Here is a 22,156-nt window from a genome sequence, read left to right as displayed (position 1 = left end):
ATTATATCAGAATGATTTGACTTAAATACAATTCACATTTAGCCACCTTAATTTACAATGTAATGCAAATCTTACCTATGTTAATCTATAGTACACAGTCATACATTATCGAACAGCTACGCTATTTCCTTTCATTAGGCTTTAATAGAAGATTTGTTCCTTCTATAGTTTTTTCAACTTATAACATTCAGTACACTGGAACTAACAGACAGCAATTATAGAATATTTTAGGTTCAGTTTTCACGCACATCAATATTTTTCCGTTGAGAAGGATGGACATTGTGGTGTCCGTTACCTGGGTTCTGAAACTTGTCATTAACATCAAGCTTGTTAACATTAGAATCGTACATCTGAATAAGGGATGTCTTCAGAATTGCAAGAAGCAGCATTTCCTCCTGAAGAAGAATTTGTCTTTTGTCTGGTGTAACATTGACATCAACAGACTCTAAAAATGGCAAAGCACATCTAGTAAATTAATGCACTTTGGAAGATCCAATTCAAGAACGAACTATACGGTAAATGGAAAAGCCCTGGGGAAAACTGATGCACACAGAGATCTGGGTGTTCAGGTCCACTGCACCCTGAAGGTGGCAACGCAAGTCGATAGAGTGGTCAAGTGGGCGGAAAGCATGTTTTCATTCATTGGACGGGATATTGAATACAAGAGTTGGCAGGTCATGTGACAGTTGTATAGGACTTTGGTTTGACCACATTTGGAATACTGCGTACAGTTCTGGGTGCCACATTACCAAAAGGATGTGGATGCTTTGGAGAGGGTACAGAGGAGATTCACCAGGATGTTGCCTGGTATGGAAGGTGCTAGCTACGAAGAGAGGTTGAATAGATCAGGATTATTTAGATTAGATTCCCTACAGTGTGGAAACAGGCCCTTTGGCCCAACAAGTCCACACTGACCCTTGAAGCATCCGACCCAGACCCATCCCCCTATAACCCACACACCCCCGAACACTACGGGCAATTTAGCATGGCCAATCCCCCTAGCCTGCACATCTTGGGACTGTGGGAAGAAGCCGGAGCACCCGGAGTAAACCCACGCAGACACAGGGAGAATATGCAAACTCCACACAGACAGTCGCCAGAGGCTGGAATCGAACCAGGGACCCTGCGTACAGTTCTGGGTGCCACATTACCAAAAGGATGTGGATACTTTGGAGAGGGTGCAGAGGAGATTCACCAGGATGTTGCCTGGTATGGAAGGTACTGCAGTGCTAACCACTGAGCCACCGTGCCGCCCCAAAAGACGGAGGTTGAGGGGAGACCTGATTGAGGTCTACAAAATCATGAGAGGTATAGACAGGGCGGATAGCAAGAAGCTTTTTCCCCCAGAGTGGGGGACTCAATTACCAGGGTTCACGATTTCAAGGTGAGAGGGGAAAAGTTTAAGGAAGATATGCGTGGAAAGTTCTTTACACAGAGAGTGGTGGGTGCCTGGAACGCGTTGCCAGCGGAGGTGGTAGAGGCGGGCACAATAGCGTCATTTAAGATGTATCTAGACAGATACATGAATGGGCAGGGAGCAGAGGGATACAGATGATTGGAAAATAGCTAACAGGTTTAGAAAGAAGATCTGAATCAGCGCAGGCTTGGAGGGCTGAAGGGCCTGTTCCTGTGCTATAATTTTTTTCGTTCTTTTAATAACTTCATTTATTAGGAGGGTACATCATATCCTGGCTGCATAAATCATCAGAATAGAAGTTCATTACTATAATCAATGTATAATTTCCTCATATTTTCCCATTTTAAATGAACTATTTACTGCATTAGTTCATAATGTTTCCCAGCTTAGTTATGAATAATAAAATATCTAAAACTATCTAAAAATATCTAAAATATCTAATATCTGACTGTAACTTACCAGAATTAACACTGATATTAAGGGCAACAAAAGGATACTGATGTCTGTTGTACATGTGATAGACTTCATTTACAAGTTTGGAAACCTAAAGATAATGTTAAATCATGTTAGTCATCAAAGAAGCAAACATAATGATCAATAAATATATCTACCGAGTTATAGAATCACACTGCTCTTCAGCACAGAAAAGGCCCTTTGGTCTATTGACTCTGTGATAGTCAAAACAACCACCAAACTATTCTAAACCTAATACTTCTTAAATGGGTTTCTGCCTCTATCACCCTTACAGACAGAGGGTTCCAGCTTCCCACCATCTTCTGGGTGAAAATATTTTTCCTCACATTCCACCTAAACTTCCAGCCCCTTACCTTAAAAAATCTACGCCCCCTGGTCACTGATTCTTCACCCAGGGGAAAAGGTCTCTTCCCAACCAACATATCTGTATCCCTCACAATTTTATACATCTTAATTATGTCCCCGCTGAGTAACTTCTGCTCCAAGGAAAATAACTGCAATCAATCCAAGCAAAGAAGTGGCAGGCGGGATTCAGCCCAGAAAAGTGTGAAATGATTCATTGTGGAAGGTTGAATTTGACTGCAGAATCCAGGGTTAATGGCAGGATTCTTGGCAGTGTGGAGGAACAGAGGGATCTTAGGATCTACATCCACAGATCCCTCAAAGTTGCCACCCAATTTGATAGGGTTGTAAAGAAAGCGTTAAGTGTGTTGCCTTTCATTGGCAAGGGAATTGAGTTTAAGAGTCGTGAGGTTATGCTGCAACTCTATAAAACCCTGGTTAGACCACACTTGGAATATTGTGTTCAGTTCTGGTTGCCTCATTATAAGGATGTGGAAGCTTTAGAGAGCGTACAGAGAGGATTTACCAGGCTGTTGCCTGGACTGGACGGCAGGTCTAATGAGGAAACGTTGAGGGAGCTAGGGCTTTGTTTCAGTGGAGCAAAGAAAGATGAGAGGTGACTTGATAGAGCTGTACAAGATGATGAGAGGCATAGATAGAGTGGATAGCCAGAGACTTTTTTTCCAGGGCAGAAATGACTATTATGAGGAGGCATAATTTTAAGGTGATTGGAGCGAGTTTTGGGGAGATATCAGAGGTAGGTTCTTCACATTGAGAGTGGTGGGCGTGTGAATGCGCTGCTGGCAGTGGGAGGGGAGGCTGATACTTTAGAGGCTTTTAAGTGACTCTTGGAAAGGGACATGGATGATAGTATAATGCAGGTTTTGCAGGGTAACTTGATCTCAGTAGGATAATAGGTCGGCACAACACTGTGGGCTAAAGGGCCTAGGGCCTGTACTGTGCTGTTCTATGTTCAATGTTTTATACAGTTCTAGCATAGCCTGCCTGTTCAAACTCGATGCCTCAGCTAATAAAGATGAGTAGTGATAATGCTTCTTAATCACTTTATCTACCTTTAGCTAGACCTTATTTTACTTCTCCATTCACACCAATTTGTAAATTATTTCATTTTTTTACGATCCTCAAAACAGGTACTCATTTTTGGATGATGTTAAATAGCAAGTCAGTATGCCTTTGCCAAGAGAAGCATGATAATGGGTGGAATGATAACCATGAATTTGGCTAATTACTTCCTACACAAAGGTTAGTTGACTTTCAAGGGTCCCAGCAAGATCATAAATTGAGGACTAGAAAACATCGACATGATCACAGACTGACCACAAAGAACCACTTTAACAAATGAGATCAGAAAGCGATAAAGAATCAAAAGTATAAACTATAATCAGGGACTGAATGCATTCAGGGATCACTATGACATGTAAAATATATATTAGTTATTATTGTACAATCACAATACCAGGTTGTAAGGCCACCTAAAGCCATTGGGATAATATGCATGTCAACAGCGTTGTCAAGGCACAGACAGGTGGTTCTGGGACGTGAACGAGATGAACGGATGTTATGTTGCCTCCCGGGTGCCAGAGTCCGTGATGTCTCGGTTCGTGTCTTCAAGACCCTTAAGGGGAGGTGAGCAACCTGCAGTCATACGTATCGGTACCAACGACACAGGTAGAAAAAGGAGAGAGAATGTGAAAACAGAGTACAGGGAGTTAGGTTGGAAGCTAAAGTCCAGGACAAACAGGATAGTTATGTCTAGATTACTACCAGTGCCACGTGATAACGAGGTAAGAAATAGGGGGAGGGTGCAACTAAGCACGTGACTACACGGCTGGTGTAGGAGGGAGCGCTTCCAATATGTGGATAATTGGAGCACATTCTGGGGAAGGTGGGACCTGTACAGTAAGGAGGGGTTGCACCTGAACCAGAAGGGAACAAATATCCTGGGAGGGAGGCTTGCTTGAGCTATACGGGATGGTTTAAACTAGATTGGCAGAGTGTTGGGAACTGGATTTGTAATTCAGAGGATGAGGTATTCAACCTTCCAACAAACATAACAGGGAATGAGGTTGTTAATAAAGAAATGCGAACGATGGAACATAATTGTGGACACAGAGATGGTTTGAGGTGTGTACACTTCAATGCTAGAAGTATCAGAAATAAGGCAGATGAAATTATAGCATGGGTCAGTACTCGGAACTACAATGTTGTGGCCATTACAGAAACTTGGGTAACTCAGGGACTGGCATGGTTGTTCAAAGTTCTGTGATTTAGATTCTTTAAAAGAAACAGGGAGGGTGGAAAAAGAGGTGGGGGAGTGGCATTGCTAGTCAGGGCTAGTATAGCAGCTACTGAAAGGCAGTTCAAGAATGATACTTCTACAGAATCAGTTTGGGTTGAGGTCTGGAACAAGAAACAGACCCCCTAATAGTTGCATAGAAGTCAAGGAGTGGATTGGGAGGCAGATACTGGAAAGGAGCAGAAGTAACAGGGTTGTAGTCATGGGGGGCTTCAACTTTCCAAATATTGATTGGAAACATTTTAGTTGGAATAGTTTAGATGGAGCGGATTTTGTCCGTGCATTCAGGAAGGATTCCTGTCACAGCATGGAGACACAGCAACACAAGGAGAGGCCACTTTTGATTTGGTGCTTGGCAATGAACTGGGCTAACTGTTAGGTGTGTTGGTAGGAGAGCATTTTGGCGGTAGCAGTCATAACTCCGTTATTTTTACAATAGTCATGGAAAAGGACAGGTACATACAGCAGGGTAAGGTTTATGATTGGGGGAAAGGGGAATTATAATTCTGTTAGGCAAGAACTGGATAACAAAATGGGAACAGATGCTGTCAGAGAAGAGCACCAATGAAATGTGGAGATTGTTTACGGAATGCATAAAGCGTGTGCTTGCTATGTTTGTCCCTAGCAGGCAGGGAAGATGTGGGAAATGAGGGAAGAGATCGCAGGGCCTTTGGCGATGATCTTTTCATCCTCACTGTCCGCAGGTATAGTGCCAGAAGATTGGAGACAGGCATATGTCATTCCCTTGTTCAAAAAAGGGAATAAGGATAACCGCGGAAATTACAGGCCAGTTAGTCTTACGTCAGTGGTGGGCAAATTATTGGAAAGGGCTCTGAGAGATAGGATTTCTGATCACTTGGAAAGGCACAGTTTGATTTGTGATAGTCAGCACGGATTTGAGAAGGGTAGATCATGCCTCACAAACCTTACTGAATTCTTTGAAAAGGAGACCAAACACATGGATGAAGATAGAGCAGTGGATGTGATATACATGGATTTAAGTAAGGCGTTTGATAAGGTCCCCCATGGTAGGCTCATGCAGAAAGTAAGGAGGCATGGGATATGGGGAAATGTGGCAGATTGGATTCAAAATTGGCTGACCCTTAGAAGACAAAGGGTGGTAGTGGACGGAAAATATTCAACACGGTGCTCAGTTAAGAGTAGTGTACAACAAGGATCTGTTCTGGGTCCTCCTATTTGTGAATTTTGTAAACGATTTGGATGAAGGGATGTAAGGTGGATTAGCAAGTTCACTGATGATACATAAGAAATAGGAGCTGAAGAAGGCCGTCCGGCCCTTTGAGCCTGCTCTGCCATTCAATAAGATCATGGCCGATCTTTTCATGGGCTCAGACCCACTTACTCGCACTCTCACCGTATCCCTTAATTCTTTTATTGTTCAAAAAAAATCTACCTTAGCTTTAAAAACGTTTACTGAAGTAGCGTCAAGTACTTCACTGGCCACAGATTAACAACCCTCTGGGTGAAGAAGTTCCTTCTCAAATCAGTTCTAAATCTGCTCCCTCTAATCCTGAGGCTATGCCCTCTTGTCCTAGCTTCACCTGCCAGTGGAAACATCCTCTCTAATTCTTTCTTATCTATTCCGTTCATAATTTTATGTGTTTCTATAAGATCCCCTCTCAATCTTCTGAATTCCAATGAAAATAATCCCAATCTACTCAGTCTCTCTTCATAAACCAACCCTCTCAACTCTGGAATCAACCTAGTGAACCTCCTCTGCACCTCCTTCAGTGCCAGTACATCCTTTCTCAAGTAAGATACGAAAGTGGGTCACGTTGTGGCCAATGCAGAGGGCTGTTCTAGGTTACAAAGGAACATTGATAGGATGCACAACTGGGCTGAGAAGTGACAGATGGAGTTTAACCCTGAAAAGTGTGAGGTGATTCATTTTGAAAGGAAAAACTCGAAAGCAGTATACAGGGTTAATGGAAAGATCCTTGGCAGTGCGGAAGTGCACAGGGATCTTGAGGTTCATGTCCACAGTTCCCTGAAAGCTGCCACCCAGGTGGATAGAGGTGTTAAGAAGGCGTATGGTGTGTTAGCTTTGAGTTCGAGGGATTGAGTTCGAGAGCCATGAAGTTATGCTCCAGCTATACAAAAGCCTAGTTAGACCACTTCTGGAGTATTGTGTCCAGTTCTGGTCGCCTCCTTAAAGGAAAGATATGGAAGCATTGGAAAAGGTGCAGAGAAGATTTACCAGGTTGTGGCCTGGAATGGAGGGAAGGTCTTACAAGGAACGGTTGAGAGAGCTCGGGCTTTTCTCTGTAGGACATCAAAGGATGAGAGTTGGCTTGATAGAGGTGTACAAAATGATCAGAGGTATAGAGAGAGTAGACAGCCAGAGACGTTTTCCTCAGCTGCAGGTAGCTATTACGAGGGGGCATAATTTTAAAGTGAGTGGAGGTAGAAATAGGGGAGACGTCAGAGGTAGGTTCTTTACTCAGAGTGTGATCGGGGCATGGAATGCATTGCCAGAGAGGGTAGTGGAGTCAGCCTCATTAGGGGCATTTAAGCGGCTATTAGAATTGGATGGTAGTATAAGGTAGGGGTGGAGGTTAGATAGACCTTATGATTAGGGTAAAAGTTCAGCACAACATTGTTAGCCAAAGGGCCTGTACTGTGCTGTAGTGATCTATATTCTAACAGTTGCTCTCATTCAATAATTCACAATTTTCACTGCTATTGCTCCTTACCTTCAATGGGTCACATGGTCGCTGATTGATAAAGAAAAACTGTCGATCAGTTGAACTCCTGCCAACACCATGATCACTACGAGACACGAACCCTGTGATTCTTCAGTGTACCGCAGAAAGGAAAGTTACTGTTATTGTACATAAAACATTATTTGTTAGTATGAGCTGTCAGGTCAGCAGAATAGCTGAGTCCCTTTACAGTACTCCCTTTTGGTAGTTGTTGCCTGTATCATTGTCTTTCCTCCAAAAGGATATTCTAGCCACAAAGTGGGTACAAATGAAAGCTCACCAGTCTGATTCCTGGGATTGTGGGATTCTTCTTTGAGAACAGATTGTGGGCACTGGGTTTGTATTCACAGAATCGCTATAACATGGAAAGAGGCCCTTCAGCCCAACAAGTCTACACCGACCCTCACAGCATACCAACCAGATCCGTCCCTTACAACCCACTTCATCTACACATCCCTCAGCACTAAGGGCAATTTAGCCTTGCCAATCCACCTAGCCTGCACATCTTTGGACTGTGGGAGGAAACCGGAGCATATGTAGGAGCTGCAGGCAGTGAAAGCGACGAATGTTATGTTGGCCTTCACAGCAAGGGGATTGAGCACATAATCAGAGATGTTTTACTGCAAGTTTACAGGGCCTGGGCATGACTACAACTGGCTTATTGTACAATGTTTGTTTCCTTATCTGAGGAATGATATTCTGGCTATGGAGGGAGTGCAATAAAGTTTTAGCAGACTGATTCCTGAGATGGACAGGACTGATAAAGGAGGACAGGCCAGATAGGTTAGAATTATACTCATTGGTGTTTAGCAGAGGAACCACACAGAAATCTATAAATTGCTGACAGGACTCGTTAGGGTAAATGCAGGAAGGATGTTCCTGATAACCAGGGAGCCCAGAACCAGGGGGGTCACAGTCTAAAGATACAAGTAGGTTATTTAAGACTGAGTTGAGGAGAAATTTATTCACGCAGTGTGGTGAGCTTGTAGAATTTTCTGCCACAAGAAGCAGTTGAGGCCAAAATATTGGATGTTTTGAAGGAGTGAGATGTAATGTTTAGGTCTAAAGTACCAGAGGATATGGGGTGAAAGTGGGAACTGGATACTGATTTGGAATCCTACTGAATTCGTTGATAGACTGAATAGCCTATTCTGGTTTTCTATGTTTCTACTTCTATGTTGCTATATGGAAATAACTTGGGAAAATGATATTCGGATAAAAGATTAACTGAACAGTGGAGAAAGCTTGACAGGCTGAATGATCTACTATTACTCTATTTCCTATTAGTAGTAAACAACCATTAGTAATTTAATTTGAGGATCACCATGTCTCAGGTGTGGGAAGTAGTTGAGAATAAAAGTCCTTCGTGGTAACCTCAGCCAGTGCAAGAACTGAATCTACATTGTTGGCATCAATCTGCATTACAAACTGGCAGTCCAGCCAATTTGGCTAACCAATGTCTAGTTGCCTAAGTTAACAATGTAAAAATGACCAAGGAGCTTATCTGACAATTACGTGTGCCCCATTTTCAGAACACAGAACAAGCAACACACTGCTCTTCAACCACTGGGTATAATTTCCGTTCTCATCCAAGACCAAAACACAGATACTTGCTCTAGAGTTCAATGGAAGCCCTGATCTCTCAGCTAGGGTCACTGAAATCAATTGCCTTGTCTTGTTGAAGTTACTATCTGGGAAACTTAGAAATCGCAGTCTGTGTGAGTTAACTACTCACTGCCTTCATCTAGTCACAGACAAAAGCAGAGTAATGGGCATCTGACTTATCTGAACTACAATGAAATGAAACAAGATGGGAGAAAGCTCAGATGGACTAGTCAGGCGAAATGGCTTGTTTCTCAGTTATAAATTCTGTGCATATCAATGCACACATAATTATCTTTCCTTGCAATAATATACTATGTAAATTATGAATACAGTCACACTGTTACATGCAAACTGAGAAATTTAACGTATCTTGAAAGTCTTTGGAAACACTGATCAAAAACTGAAACACATCAAAGTACTAATAGTTGTAGAGCTGTCAGCAACCATTAGAAAGCAAGCTGTTCACATTGTAAATGACAGCTCACTGGGACTGGTATGGTAATTATATAGTAAACCAAATCAAAATTCATTAACAGATGAGGGTGCGGCTGATTAGACCAGAATTGATAAAGAGACATTGAGATGCCTTCTTGAATCACTACAATCCATTTGGGTTGGCACACCCAGTACTATTTGGGAAAGAAAGACAGGGGCAGCATACAAATGGGAACACATGCACCTCTAAGTCACACATCACCTGATTTTGAAATATATTGCCATTTTGTTAGCATTGCTGGGTCAAATTCCTGAAAGATCACAATCAACAGCACTGTATGTGTATCTACACTCCACAACATGCAGTAGCACAAGCCAATTTTTAACCAGCATGTTCCTCAAGACAACTAGACATGACAATAAAGGCAAATCAATGAAAAAAACTATTTTACCATTGCTCAATTTTTGTTCATTACTGAAATAAATGTTAACATCAGATATTTTATACAGCAGCATAGTAATATTTTTCTTCTTGATCTGTGTTGCCACAACTAAATCTATAACTCCTTATATTAACTATTAATCATAACTGACCTGTAGAGATTTACAGGAATGTCGGTGGAATTAATTCCATAATCTTCACAAATTGCCTCACTTGGGCATTGTTGAACAAAAGGGATAAGATTCTGTAACTGGAAAACACACAAAACAAACGCTACATTGAATCATGTAGAACAGAAAAATGTAATTTGTCTCATCACACTTCTTTGAAAGTACTAATCAATATATTCCTGCTTTTCATTTTTTCAATTTATCTTTGAAAGCTGTTAACAAATTTGCTTCCACTGGCCTTTTAAGTAGGACATTCCGGATTACCACAACTAGCTATACTATTTTAATTCCAGGTATACAGCAATGACTGAAAGTCTATTAATGTGACAAAAAGCTCTGTCATTTTTAATGTGTAAATAATCACATGGGTGCTAACATTTAGCTTCACAGCAATAAATTACCAGTACTGATATAAAATTACTAATTGTTTATAACAGAGATAACAAAGCGTAGAGCTGGATGAACACAGCAGGCCAAGCAGCGTCTTAGGAGCACAAAAGCTGACGTTTCGGGCCTATTTTCTCATGAAGGGTCTGAGCCTGAAATGTCAGCTTTTGTGCTCCTAAGATGCTGCTTGGCCTGCTGTGTTCGTCCAGCTCTACACTTTGTTATCTCGGATTCTCCAGCAGCTGCAGTTCCTATTATCTCTGATACACCTGCTTAAAACATCTCATTCCAACTTATTTTAAGACTGCTCCACACTCCTCCCCATTTGCTTCACCGTAATGCTGATCTACTTCACACTGTACTATATCTCTTTTGCAAAGATCTTGACTTCACACTCTTCCCCGACTGCTTCATAGGCAAACAAATGGGTTATTTTGCACAAGCAGGTCTGGAGCGTGTGAAGTAGACAGGGAGACAGGGAGTGCAACCGGTTAGCATCAATAAAGGAACAGCATCCATCAAGTGTGCAGTAGATCAGGATCTTTGTGAAACAGTTAGGGAGTAGTGTGAAAAAGTCAGCATTACTGTAAAACAGATGGTTAGGAATGTTAAGAAAGACAAGAGAGAAAAGTATCAAACTGTGATATCTCCTAAAGGTTGTACATTACATTCAGCCAATCAATGTGGCTTTGTTTCCTTTTATCCAAAGTTAAAAGCTGATCCTGGGGAATTTTTAAAAAAATCAATTTGTTTTGATAGTAAAGATTAAATAAAGTATTTCACAAAATTCTCTGTATTTAAGTAACAATACAGTCATTGTAAGCAGCTCGTGAATCTTGTTTCTTTTCTCAGTAGTAGGTTTTATTATCTAACAGATGGATAGATAACAGAGCAGCTTGGACCACTGAGGTGTACATCCTGTTCCATGGTACCGACAACATAGGCAGCAGAGAGATGCAGTCCAGAACTTGGCGAACTAACCATAAACTAGACATGGAATTAATAAGTTAGACCTCAAAGTACACATCTCCAAATGGCTCTCAGTACCACATAAAAGAGGAAACAACAGACCAATGTGTTGCCGGAGGGATGCAGGATGAAATGTTTTAGATTCTTGCAGCACTGGAATCAGCTCCAGGGGAAACAGGATCTATGCAGGGCAGATGGGTTGGACCTAAACAAAGCCAGGAGCAATTTTCTTGTAGGGAGATTATCTAGCACTATTAAGGATTTGAACTTGGTACTGGTGTGTATGAAAGAGGGATAACACTGTGGAAATAATATTACGAAAAGGTCAAATACTACTACAGTAGTAAAGAATAATACATTATGTGGGTTCAGTGTAATGGGGAAAATAATAAAGTTTAATTAGGGGTACCAGGCACTTCTATGAATTTGTAGGGTGTGGAAAATAAGGCTGGGACATTATAGATGCAGATAGTCACATGGAAATGAGATGTTGTGGCAATTACACACACCTATGCTCAATCAAGGGTAAGACTGGGTATTGAATATTCTTGGATACACTGTGCTTAGGAAAGGTGTTTTAAAAAAATGGGCGGTGGTGGCTTTGATCAGGGAGAGATTTGCAGTTCTAGAGACAGAGGACATCCCAGAGTGGTCATGGCCAGAAGTTATTTGGTTACAGTTAAGGACAAATGTAATTATACTACTCAGTGTAGTCTACAGGCCATCAACTAGTGGGAAGGATGCAGACGAACAAATTTGCAAGCAAGTTACAAAGAAGAAGAATTATGAAGTAGTCATAATGATGGACTTTATTATCTGAATACAGACCAAGATAGTAGTAGTGTGAAGATGAAAGAGAGGCAAAACTTCCTAGAATTAGTTCTGAGAATTTTCTATAGCATGTTTGCTGGCTAGTGATAAAGGATGCATTTCTGGACTAGGCCTTTGAGAAAGAGCTGGGCCAAGCGATCATGGGGCGACATTTGGGGGACAGTGAAGGTTGTATCATAAGATTTATGCTGGGTATGAAAAAGGATAAGGAGCAATCCAGGTTAAGAATTAACTGGGAGAAACCAACTTCAACAAGGCAGAAATAAATACAGGTGACAATGCCCCACTAAGTGCTCCCTGTTGCCCAAATATGAGGCATTTAGGCCAAGATCCCACATGCCAGTTGAGCAGAATATTTAAGGATCCCAAGGCATTATTCAAAGAGTGGGGAATTTTGCTAGCGTACTTGGGATCGGTAAATATTCAACTTCTGCACTGGGCAGTTACACTATAAATATTTTACCTGCTTTGATCCAAATAATGCGCTGATGTTTTCCTTCAAAGTGGTGCATCCACTGGTACAAAAGACAGGGTTCCTTTTTCCTTGTCCAACCTGATTTGTACAATTTATCCGTATGCCAGTAGAAATGATGCAATAGGCCTGCAGCACCTGTGCCATTTTACTGTATTCCTGTTTAAACAAAAAACAATGAGTTTTACAAAAGTTCAGCTTGAAGATGAAATAAATTTTAAGTGTAGTACAAATATTATAGTCATACAGCCCAAAGTTCTTTAGCCTGGGGTAGATGAGTTTGAAATCTATTGATTTTTTTAAAAATGTTTTCATTCATGAAATGGGAGCATCGCTGCCTGGGCCCAGCATTTCTTGCCCATCCCTAGTTGCCCCATGAGAGGATGGTGGTGGTCTGCTTCTTGAACCGCTGCAGTCCTTGTGCTGTAGATGTGCTGGGGGGCACGATGGCTCAGCGGTTAGCACTGCTGCCTCACGGCACCAGGAGCTTGGGTTCGATTCCACCCTTGGTCTGTGTGGAGTTTGCACATTCTCCCTGTGTCTGCGTGGGTTTCCTCCAGGTACTCCAGTCCAAAGATGTACAGGTTAAGTGGATTGGCCGTGCTAAATTGCCTGTAATGTTCAGGATGTGTAGATTAGGTGGGTTATAGGAGGATGGGTCTGGATGGGATGCTCTGAGGGGGTGTGAGTTGTTGGGCTGAAGGGCCTGTTTTCAAACTGTAGGGATTCTAACTCGTCCAAGCCAACTAAGTTTCCTAAACTATCCATGCCTTTCCAATCCATGCACCTGTTAAAATGTCTTTTAAATTGTACCCACCTCTACCACTTCCTCTGGCTGGTCATTCCATATATGCACCACCCACCGTGTGAAAAAGTTGCCATCTTTCCACTTTCACCTTAAACCTACGTTCTCTAGTTTTGGACTCCTGTCCCCTGGAGAAAACACCTTGGCAATTTACCTTATCTGTGGCCCTCATAATTCATAAACTTCTGTAAGTTCACGTCACCGTCCCTCACCCAGCCTCCTACACTCCAGGGAAAAAAGTCCCAGCCTATCCATCTCAAACCCTCTTGTCTCATTAACATCTTCGTAGATCTTTCTTTTTACACTTTTTCCATTTTAAAACCATCCTGCCTACAGGAGGGTAATGAAACTCGCTGGAGAATTAAGTACATTTATACTAGGCAAATGCGTTTAAGATGAAGCTAGATAAACACAAGGAGAAAAGGAACAAAATAAGTTATTCTGATACAGCTAGACTAAGTAAGATAAATGGAGGTTTGTTTGGAGCACAAGCACGTCCACAGACCTTTTAGACTGCATGTTCTATGTCAAAAACTAATGTTATGAAACGAAAAGTGCATGAAATGAAAACAGAAATAAAACTGCAATGAGATCCTTAATAAATCCATAGTTTTTAAAAAGGTGAGTTTTTAACAAATAGTTCTTACCAAAATACAACCCTTTTCAGATATTGCATGTTTCTGACATTTGCCACTCTTTCAGACAGTCTACAAATTCTAGCATTGCTGCTACTGCCAGTGAGTCAATACTGAACAACATAGATACCAGAATCCAGTCCTTTAACCATCTCACCCTCCTAACAGCATCGTAGATTGGAACCTACCCAATCAACTCAAGGAAGATATAAATATATAGTGTCGACAGCTCAGAATGTATTTCACGAAAAATGAGACAAAAAAACAAACTCACCTTTTTAATATTTCGCTGAAACTCTTTATGCCTGACTGGTAGTGTGCAAAACAACTGCTGAACGTTAACTGTTGTCCCTTGCTGTCGAGGATATGGCATCTTTTCACTGATTTGTCCTTTATGGTCAAAAACCAGGCGAGTTCCAACCTTGGCGCTTTTGTGACATGTCACAATACTAAGGTCACTGGTAAAAATAAAAGGACGACTTTAACTGCACATTCCTGGCTGTGCTTGATCTCTTAACTTAAAATTAAATCATAACAAAACCATTGGATTTAAATAGTATGTGTACTCCAGGCTATACCCAGTAAAGTACTTTTAAAGCACTGTCATTTTTATAAGGTAGGAAATAATTTTAATTCCAAACTCTTGTCTGATCTCTAAGTCCCGTGGTTATATTTACTTCTAATTATTGGACGTCTAACATTCTGGACTTCTACGATTTGAAGCAGAGCCTTCAGCTGTATTAGGCAAGCTCTTTGAAAGTCTCGCCCTAAAACTCTGAATGTTCCATCCTCCCTTAAAATGCAGTTCATATCCATTTCTTTGGCAAAGGCTACATTCACCCCTACTTGTCCATCACTTCCTGACCTGGTATCCATCGTCTCTTTTTTAGTTATAAAAAATTGGTTATAGCCATAAGAGGTGATTTTACCTCAGAGCCCGTCATCTCCATTATTTCACAACATTCTCCAACGAAAGATTTTGTAAATACAAAAATAACACTGCCCACTACAGATTACATTAACAGTACAACATCATTTAATGCTGAAGCTATAATACCTTAGAGCACATAAGGAGCTCAAAGCTTCACCTCTAAATCCAAAGGTCTCCACATGTAAGAGGTCAGAGAAGTCTTGCAACTTGGAAGTGTAATGCTTCAGTGCTTTCAAATGAATAAACAAATTTATCACATGCAAAACATTTGTTAAACAAATGTAATTACAATAACTTCTAAGTCCAATTCACGATCATATTTTGACAAATTTTACATTTCACTAACAAATCCTTCAAAACTACTAAAGTTTTCAATCTTACATAAATTATTCCAGCTTTAAATCTGGCATTTGTATTAACTCAAAACATAAGGGGTGGAGATTAGTTAGGCCTTAGGTTTAGGGTACAAGTTTGGCACAACAACGTGGGCCAAAGGGCCTGTAATGCGCTGTACTGTTCTATGTTCTGTAACTGAGATGAAGGATATTGATGCTACCTTTTACACTCAGGGTCAATATAAAGGTCTCTTGGACCTTTATGTTCACATACAATATTCAGACACTGTTAATTTTCTCAAACCAAAGGAAGGTACAACTTTTAACTTTTAAAATTAGTAAATACATTCAGTGTTTAAAAATTGGCAAATTATATCATTGTCTTACTAAGAACTGGTTTCTGATTCCTAAACTCTCAACATTAAAATTCCTTACAACAGTAATTATCAGACTTTGAACAGGAGTCCAGGATGGTTTAAAACCAAAATCAAAGTGCTGAATGGTCAGTATGGTAGCCCACAGTGATAACAAGGTGTTTTATTATTTAATAGTCAATTACATCATTTGATTTTTGAAAGTGTACACCTTCAGAATTCACTACTTTTTAAGACTACATGAAAAATTAAATTTTACTAACCTATGAACATACTTAAATCCTTGCGTTGGATGTAGACTTCTTGCTCACAAAATTTACTACCTATTATCATGATCTTTGGTGTGCTGTTTTCCCCAATACTTATCACTGTACATTGCTACATCAATATTTGCAATTAAATTTTGTAATGTCAACAGTTACGGCACAGTTTAGCACTTGATGACCAGGTGACTTTGTAAATTAAGTGTTTGAACTCTCCTTTCTAAATCTTTTATCTGAATTTTTTTTCTATTCATTTTTGTGGGACGTGGGCGTCGCTGGCTGGCTAACATATCTTGCCCATCCCTTGTTGCTCTTGAGAAGGTGGTGGTGAGCTGCCTTCTTGAACTGCTGCAGTCCTCCAGCTCTGGGTTGACCCTCAATGCTATTAGGGGGGGAATTCCAGGAATTTGACCCAGGGACAGTGAAGGGATGGTGATATATTTCCAAGTCAGGATGATGAGTGACTTGGAGGGGAACTTGAAGATGGTGGTGTTCCCATATATCTGCTGCCCTTGTCCTTCTAGATGGAAGTGGTCGTGGGTTTGGAAGGTGCTGTCTGAGGATCTTTGGTGAATTTCTGCAGTGCATCTTGCAGATAGAACACATTACTGTTACTGAGCGTCGGTGGTGGAGGGGGTGAATGTTTATGGATGTAGTGCCAATCAAGCGGGCTGCTTTGTCCTGGATGATGTCAAGCTTCTTGAGTGTTGTTGGGGCTGCACTCATCCAGGCAAGTGGGGAGTATTCCATCACAGTCCTGACTTGTGCCTTGTGGATGGTGGACAGGCTTTGAGGAGTCAGGAGATGAGTTACTCGCCGCAGTATTCCCAACTTCTGGCCTGCTCCTGTAGCCACTGTGTTAATGTGGTGAGTCCAGTTGAATGTCATGTAACACATCCATAACCTCTTTGGAAACAAACCACAGGTTATTTATTTATCCCCTTTAGTCTAAAAACATTAGAATTTAAGTGGGCTGTGATAAAGTTTCATCTCAGTTTCTGAATTTTCAACTGACCTCATCTCCTAATAAGCCTTTGGAGTAGAGTTCTAATGCAACCTAACTGGACTAACTAGATACAGTGAAACTCAGTCTTATAGACACTTTCAAATAACAAATACCCTGTTAAAATATTTCACAACAATCCCAAACATTTCAAACTATAAAATATACAAGCAGATCTCTTAAATTATGGACATTCATAATTAAATGGACAGTTTTAATGTACCAACTCTTCTTACTTTACATATGTTACACATAACACACGATCTTCGATAAAGGTTTTCATAAGCAATGTCACCGGTGCCTAACTGTAAACAACTGAGAGCTTTAGGGGAACTGCTTCTGCTGCAATCTATCAAATGAAACACTAACTAGAATGAAATTTGAATTTCAGTGCGAAATGTTAAATTTGATTAAAAGGATCCTTCACATTTGAATACCCACCAAATGTAAAAGCCTAGATCGCCTTGCCATTTATAACCCAGAAATCATAACTATTTTTAAACTGGAACAGAGAAACAAGAGTCAGAGAGCCTCTCAAACTTGTTTTGCCATTCAATCAGATTAGGCCACGGATCAGCCATAACTCTATAAACCTGCTTTTCGTCCATATCCCTTAATATATTTGCTTGACAAAATATTTCTTATCACAGATTTAAAATTAACAGCTGATCCAGCATCCACTGTTCCAAACACCTACTATCTTTTGTGTGCAGGAGTGTTTCCTAATATGACTCCTGAATGGTCTGGCCCAAATTCTCGAGGCTTTGTGCCCGGTCCTAGAATCCCCAACCGGTCGAAGTAGTTTATCTGTATCCACCCTGTCTTTTCATCTTAATATCTTGCAGTTTTGATCAGATCACCCCTTGCCCTAGTAAATGCTAGAGAAAACAGGCCTAATTTGTCCAAGTATCATTCTGGGAAATGATGTTATACTCCGTCCAAGTCTAAAACATCATTCATAAAGTGTGGTTCATAACTTCATCATAATATCATTCATAACTTCTGCATCCTTATACTCCAGGCTTCTGGATATAAAGGTAGGCATTCCAAGATCAAAACTTACTCAATCCTTCAAAGTTTTTTTCTTCCACTCCATCCCCATTGTCTGATACTTCAATCAAACTTGCTCCAAATTCTTTCAATCTGATATCTGAAAAACATGCAATGAAAAACAAATTCTAGGAAAAAAAATGAAAGTACTAGATATTTCTTTCATGGATGTGTGACATTTTGAGTGTAGTCAAAGATTCAGCTGCAACAACCAGAATGGTTCTTCGCATGGCAGATGTTCAACGTTGTACTAGCAATTGGTTGACCTTTATAGAAAATGTAGTCTTTTCGCTACTTAAATTTATATTTATGTGAACACATGCCTGTACTTAAAGTGGGCAAGTACTGAAAATCATTTACTATTACTATGACTGTCAAGTTGACATTTGTTGAATTAAGTGAATCAGTGGCAGTACCAAGAATCGAATAAACAAACTGCAGCTCAGGTGCAATTGCGGTGAATATTTAAAACACCAAGAAGCGTTGTTTGTCACTCTCACTGATGGATACATCTCATAAAACAAAATGTGTGTTACCATCACAGGACACAGTAGCACAATTAAAACTGGCCTCCAATATCCACCTTCACACACAAAGTTGCACTTGCTGGTTTTGTCATATCATCTATACCTTGCTGTATGGGCACAAGCAGCATAACAGCAGATGTTTCTTGTAAGTGTAAGTTAGAGCTCTGTGTAGTTATAACAGTACATTGACCTTACTGGGACAATTTATGACTTACAAAGTTCCAAAAATTACAGAGTTATTAACTTGAAACATTACATAACAGACTCCAGAATTCTGGAGCTTTTAATCGGTGCACCGTTCTTCTTGCTGAAACAGATAAATAGTTAATTATTGTAACTGTGTCTGCTGAAGTAACACAACAGTGGTTGCCACTGCCACTTAGACTACTGTAGAATGGTGTCTGTGGTCTCAGTGTTTTTGATTTAATCACTAGCTATCATGGCTGATACAGCTGCCGGATGGGAGGTTATAAGCATCACTCCAATTGTATAAATGCATGCAGTCTTACATCCAGCAGCGGCACTGGCCGCAAATGCAGCCTTTAAGAAATTGTGAATTGCAAAAGTATACAAATCCTCAGGGTTATTTTTAAATCAAATGTTAATAAGAGATATCTCATTCAGAGACAGTAAGAACCACTAATGCTGGAGTCTGAGATAACATGGTGTGGAACTGGAGGGACACAGCAGGCCAGGCAGCATCAGAGGACCAGGAAAACTGACGTTTCAGGTCTGGACCCTGCAGACCCTTCTGAAGAAAGGTCCAGACCAGAAATGTTAGCTTTCCCGCTCCTCTGATGCTGCCTGACCTGCTTTGTCCCTCCAGCTCCACACCTTGTTAATAAGAATTAAAATGCGGACATGATATCTGAAAGCCATGTTACATTTTAAAAATTTTTAAATTAAGTCTCTACAATCTCAGTTATTGGTGTTCTATAATTTCCTTCCTAAAATTTTGTTTTAATTATATCTTCCAGCATCTTTAAAAGCCTCCACAAATTCACTTTGACTGCACCTTCAATCACTTCCCAAATCCCTTCTCTATAGCTCCTGCTACTTTTGTAAAGTATCATGGAGACCTGCATTATATCAAAGTTGCAAAATGCAAGCTGGTGTTGGCATTTGCCAATTTGTCAACTGACATATAACTAATAAACGAATGGGATCTCTTCAAAACAGTTGTGTGAAATACATGGAAGCATAATGTTTTTACCGTAGAATGTCACATCACAGAGAAAGGTCATTAACCCTAATTGGTCCTACTGGTTTCCTGAAAGAGATACTGTTTGCTTAGTATTTAAAGATAAACTGCTGAAAAGATATGTAAGTTTGGATTATTCATTTTTGTCCTCACCAATATTAGTAGCTCCAGCATCCAGACTGTTTTCCACCAACTCTTTTACAGCAGTGCTGAGGCTTAACACAACTTGCCCTGAACAAATCTGGTGAACTGACTGTCGGTCAATTGGCTTGATGACACTCGCAGGCGCTGAGCTAAGTCAACAGAAAATGGAATAGTACTGAAACAAAATGACACTAAGCACATAAAAAATAATTTTGCAAATCATGGTACAATTAACAGGTACATACACATTAATAACATACTCGCTCTTTGATGTTGGATTATATGCAGACTTCTTGGGAATACTTAAAATACACGTTATAGCTATTAATCTGATAATTTACTTTGATATACAGTCTCATTTACCATAAACTGTCATTAGGCCTTCACATCATGATGGACAGTTCAATATTGCAAGAGGGGAACAATAACTTATTCAGAAAGAGGTCTAAAGACTTTGGTTTTCCAGTGTCCTCATCATTCTGTTCCTGATCTAGGCAATCTAGTTTTCAGCAGAAAGTAGCACAATAAAAGAGTAACACAAACTTTCATCTGTAGAACATCTTTCACAATCTCAAGCAACTTAACACACTTTACAATCAGCATGAAGCTTTTGAATACTTATCAGTGTTGCCACATAGGCAAATGCAGCAGCAAGATGATTAGCCAGTAACTCTGTTATTAGCAGTGTTGTTACAGGATTAAATATTGGTGAGAACACTGAAAATCTCCATACTTTTTATTTTTCACCAGATCTTTTGGCATCTGCCTGAGAATGGTTTAACGTATCGTCAAAAAGCTGGCAGCCTTCACAATGCAGAACTTTCTTCAGCACAGGGTTGTAAATGGGTCCATTCACAAGTTAATTTGTATACGTGTCAGAACACAATGCAGGACAATATAAAGGAGCCATTTGTAAGTAGAAGAAATGTTCACATATCTGATCGTGAAAATTACATCCCTCTATGAAGTCAAATTCTTACTTATGAGAGTTCATAAGTCAGGTGTTTGTAAATCAGGGATCCACTGTACCAGATAACATGTTCAGGTCTATATAACTAGTTCCATTCATACAGTAACTTCAACATATTGAAATATCCCAAGGCACTTTAAGTGAGCTTAACAAAACAAAAATTGCAGGTGAAGCCAGAGAAAAACATAGGTGATAAAAGTTTGGTCAAAGAGGAAGACTTCAAGGGGGTTTTTAAGGGGAAGGTGGAGACATTCAAGGTGACCTCAGGATTATGACAGCTGAAGAAACAGTCACCAATGCCAGAGCGATGAAGTTCTGGATGTAGGAGAGGCCAGAACTGAAATATTCCTGAATAAAGATATCTCAGAGGATTGTGGGGCTGCAGAGATTAAGAGATAGGTAAGTGTGCAATACAGAGGAATTTCAAAACAAAGACGCAAATTTTAAAATCAAAGTGTTCGTTAAGACCAGAACCAATGTAGATCCATCAGCACAGGGCTGGCGAGTGAACAGGACTTTATTTTTAATTCACTCATGAGATGTGTGTATTGTTGACTGGGCCAACATTCATTGCCCATATGTAATTCTGCTCAAGAAGGTTTCTGTCTTCTTGCTTGCCACAGCCAACAGGCCGTATGTAGATTTACAATGCCATTAGGGAGGAAATTTTGGGATTTTGACCAAGTGACACTAAAGGAATGACAATATATTTCCAAAGCAGGATGTGAGTGGCCTAGAGAGGACCTGGAGTTGTGGTGTTCCCATGTATCTGTTGCCCTGTCCCTCAAGGTGGAACTGGTCATGGGTTTGGAATGTGCAGTCCAAGAAGCCTTGGTGAGTTTGTGCCCTGCATCTTTTAGATGGTACACAGCTGTTACTGAGCATCAGTGGTGGAGGACATGGATGTGGTGCCAGTCAAGTGAGCTGCTTTGTCCTGGATGGTTTCAAGCTCCTGAAATTATGTTCAGAGCTGTACTCAACCAGGCAAGCAGTGAGTACTAAATCATACTCCTGGACAGGCTTTGGGAATCAAGAAGTGAGTTACTTAGTTCAAGATTCCTAGCCTTGATTTTGTAGCCACTGTATTTATACGGCTCGTTCTGGAATTCCAGAGTCAGTTAGACCAGTTTGGATGGCTAATTTGCAATACAGAACAATGCCAACAGCATGGGTGCAATTCCCCACTGACTGAGATTGCTATGAAGGTTCCATCTTCTCAACCTCACTCCTTGTCTGAGGCATGGTAACCCCCAGGTTAAACCACTACCAATTGTCTCTCTAATGAAAGTGCAGCCAATGGTCCTCTGGGACTATGGTGATATTACCTTTACCAG

General features: G+C 40.5%; 1 protein-coding gene across 2 annotated transcripts in view; it reads right to left on the bottom strand.

Annotated features, from left to right (window-relative positions):
* Positions 1–22,156, bottom strand: part of pms2 (PMS1 homolog 2, mismatch repair system component) — a 36,519-nt gene that overhangs the window by 13,203 nt on the left and 1,160 nt on the right. The window contains exons 2-10 of one of the 2 annotated variants that reach the window (XM_048552059.2): positions 19,862–20,001; positions 17,994–18,080; positions 15,082–15,184; positions 14,299–14,482; positions 12,576–12,743; positions 9,908–10,005; positions 7,265–7,364; positions 1,877–1,961; positions 296–445 (exon numbers count right to left, since the gene is read on the bottom strand). In XM_048552059.2, the coding sequence (XP_048408016.1) occupies positions 296–445; positions 1,877–1,961; positions 7,265–7,364; positions 9,908–10,005; positions 12,576–12,743; positions 14,299–14,482; positions 15,082–15,184; positions 17,994–18,080; positions 19,862–20,001 (1,115 nt within the window). The remainder of the gene's footprint in view (positions 1–295; positions 446–1,876; positions 1,962–7,264; positions 7,365–9,907; positions 10,006–12,575; positions 12,744–14,298; positions 14,483–15,081; positions 15,185–17,993; positions 18,081–19,861; positions 20,002–22,156) is intronic. The other variant, XM_048552060.2, reaches the window with a different exon arrangement.

Source organism: Stegostoma tigrinum, chromosome 23 (genome assembly GCF_030684315.1).
Source record: "Stegostoma tigrinum isolate sSteTig4 chromosome 23, sSteTig4.hap1, whole genome shotgun sequence".
Lineage (NCBI taxonomy): Eukaryota > Metazoa > Chordata > Chondrichthyes > Orectolobiformes > Stegostomatidae > Stegostoma > Stegostoma tigrinum.
This window is presented reverse-complemented; position numbering and strand designations above follow the sequence as displayed.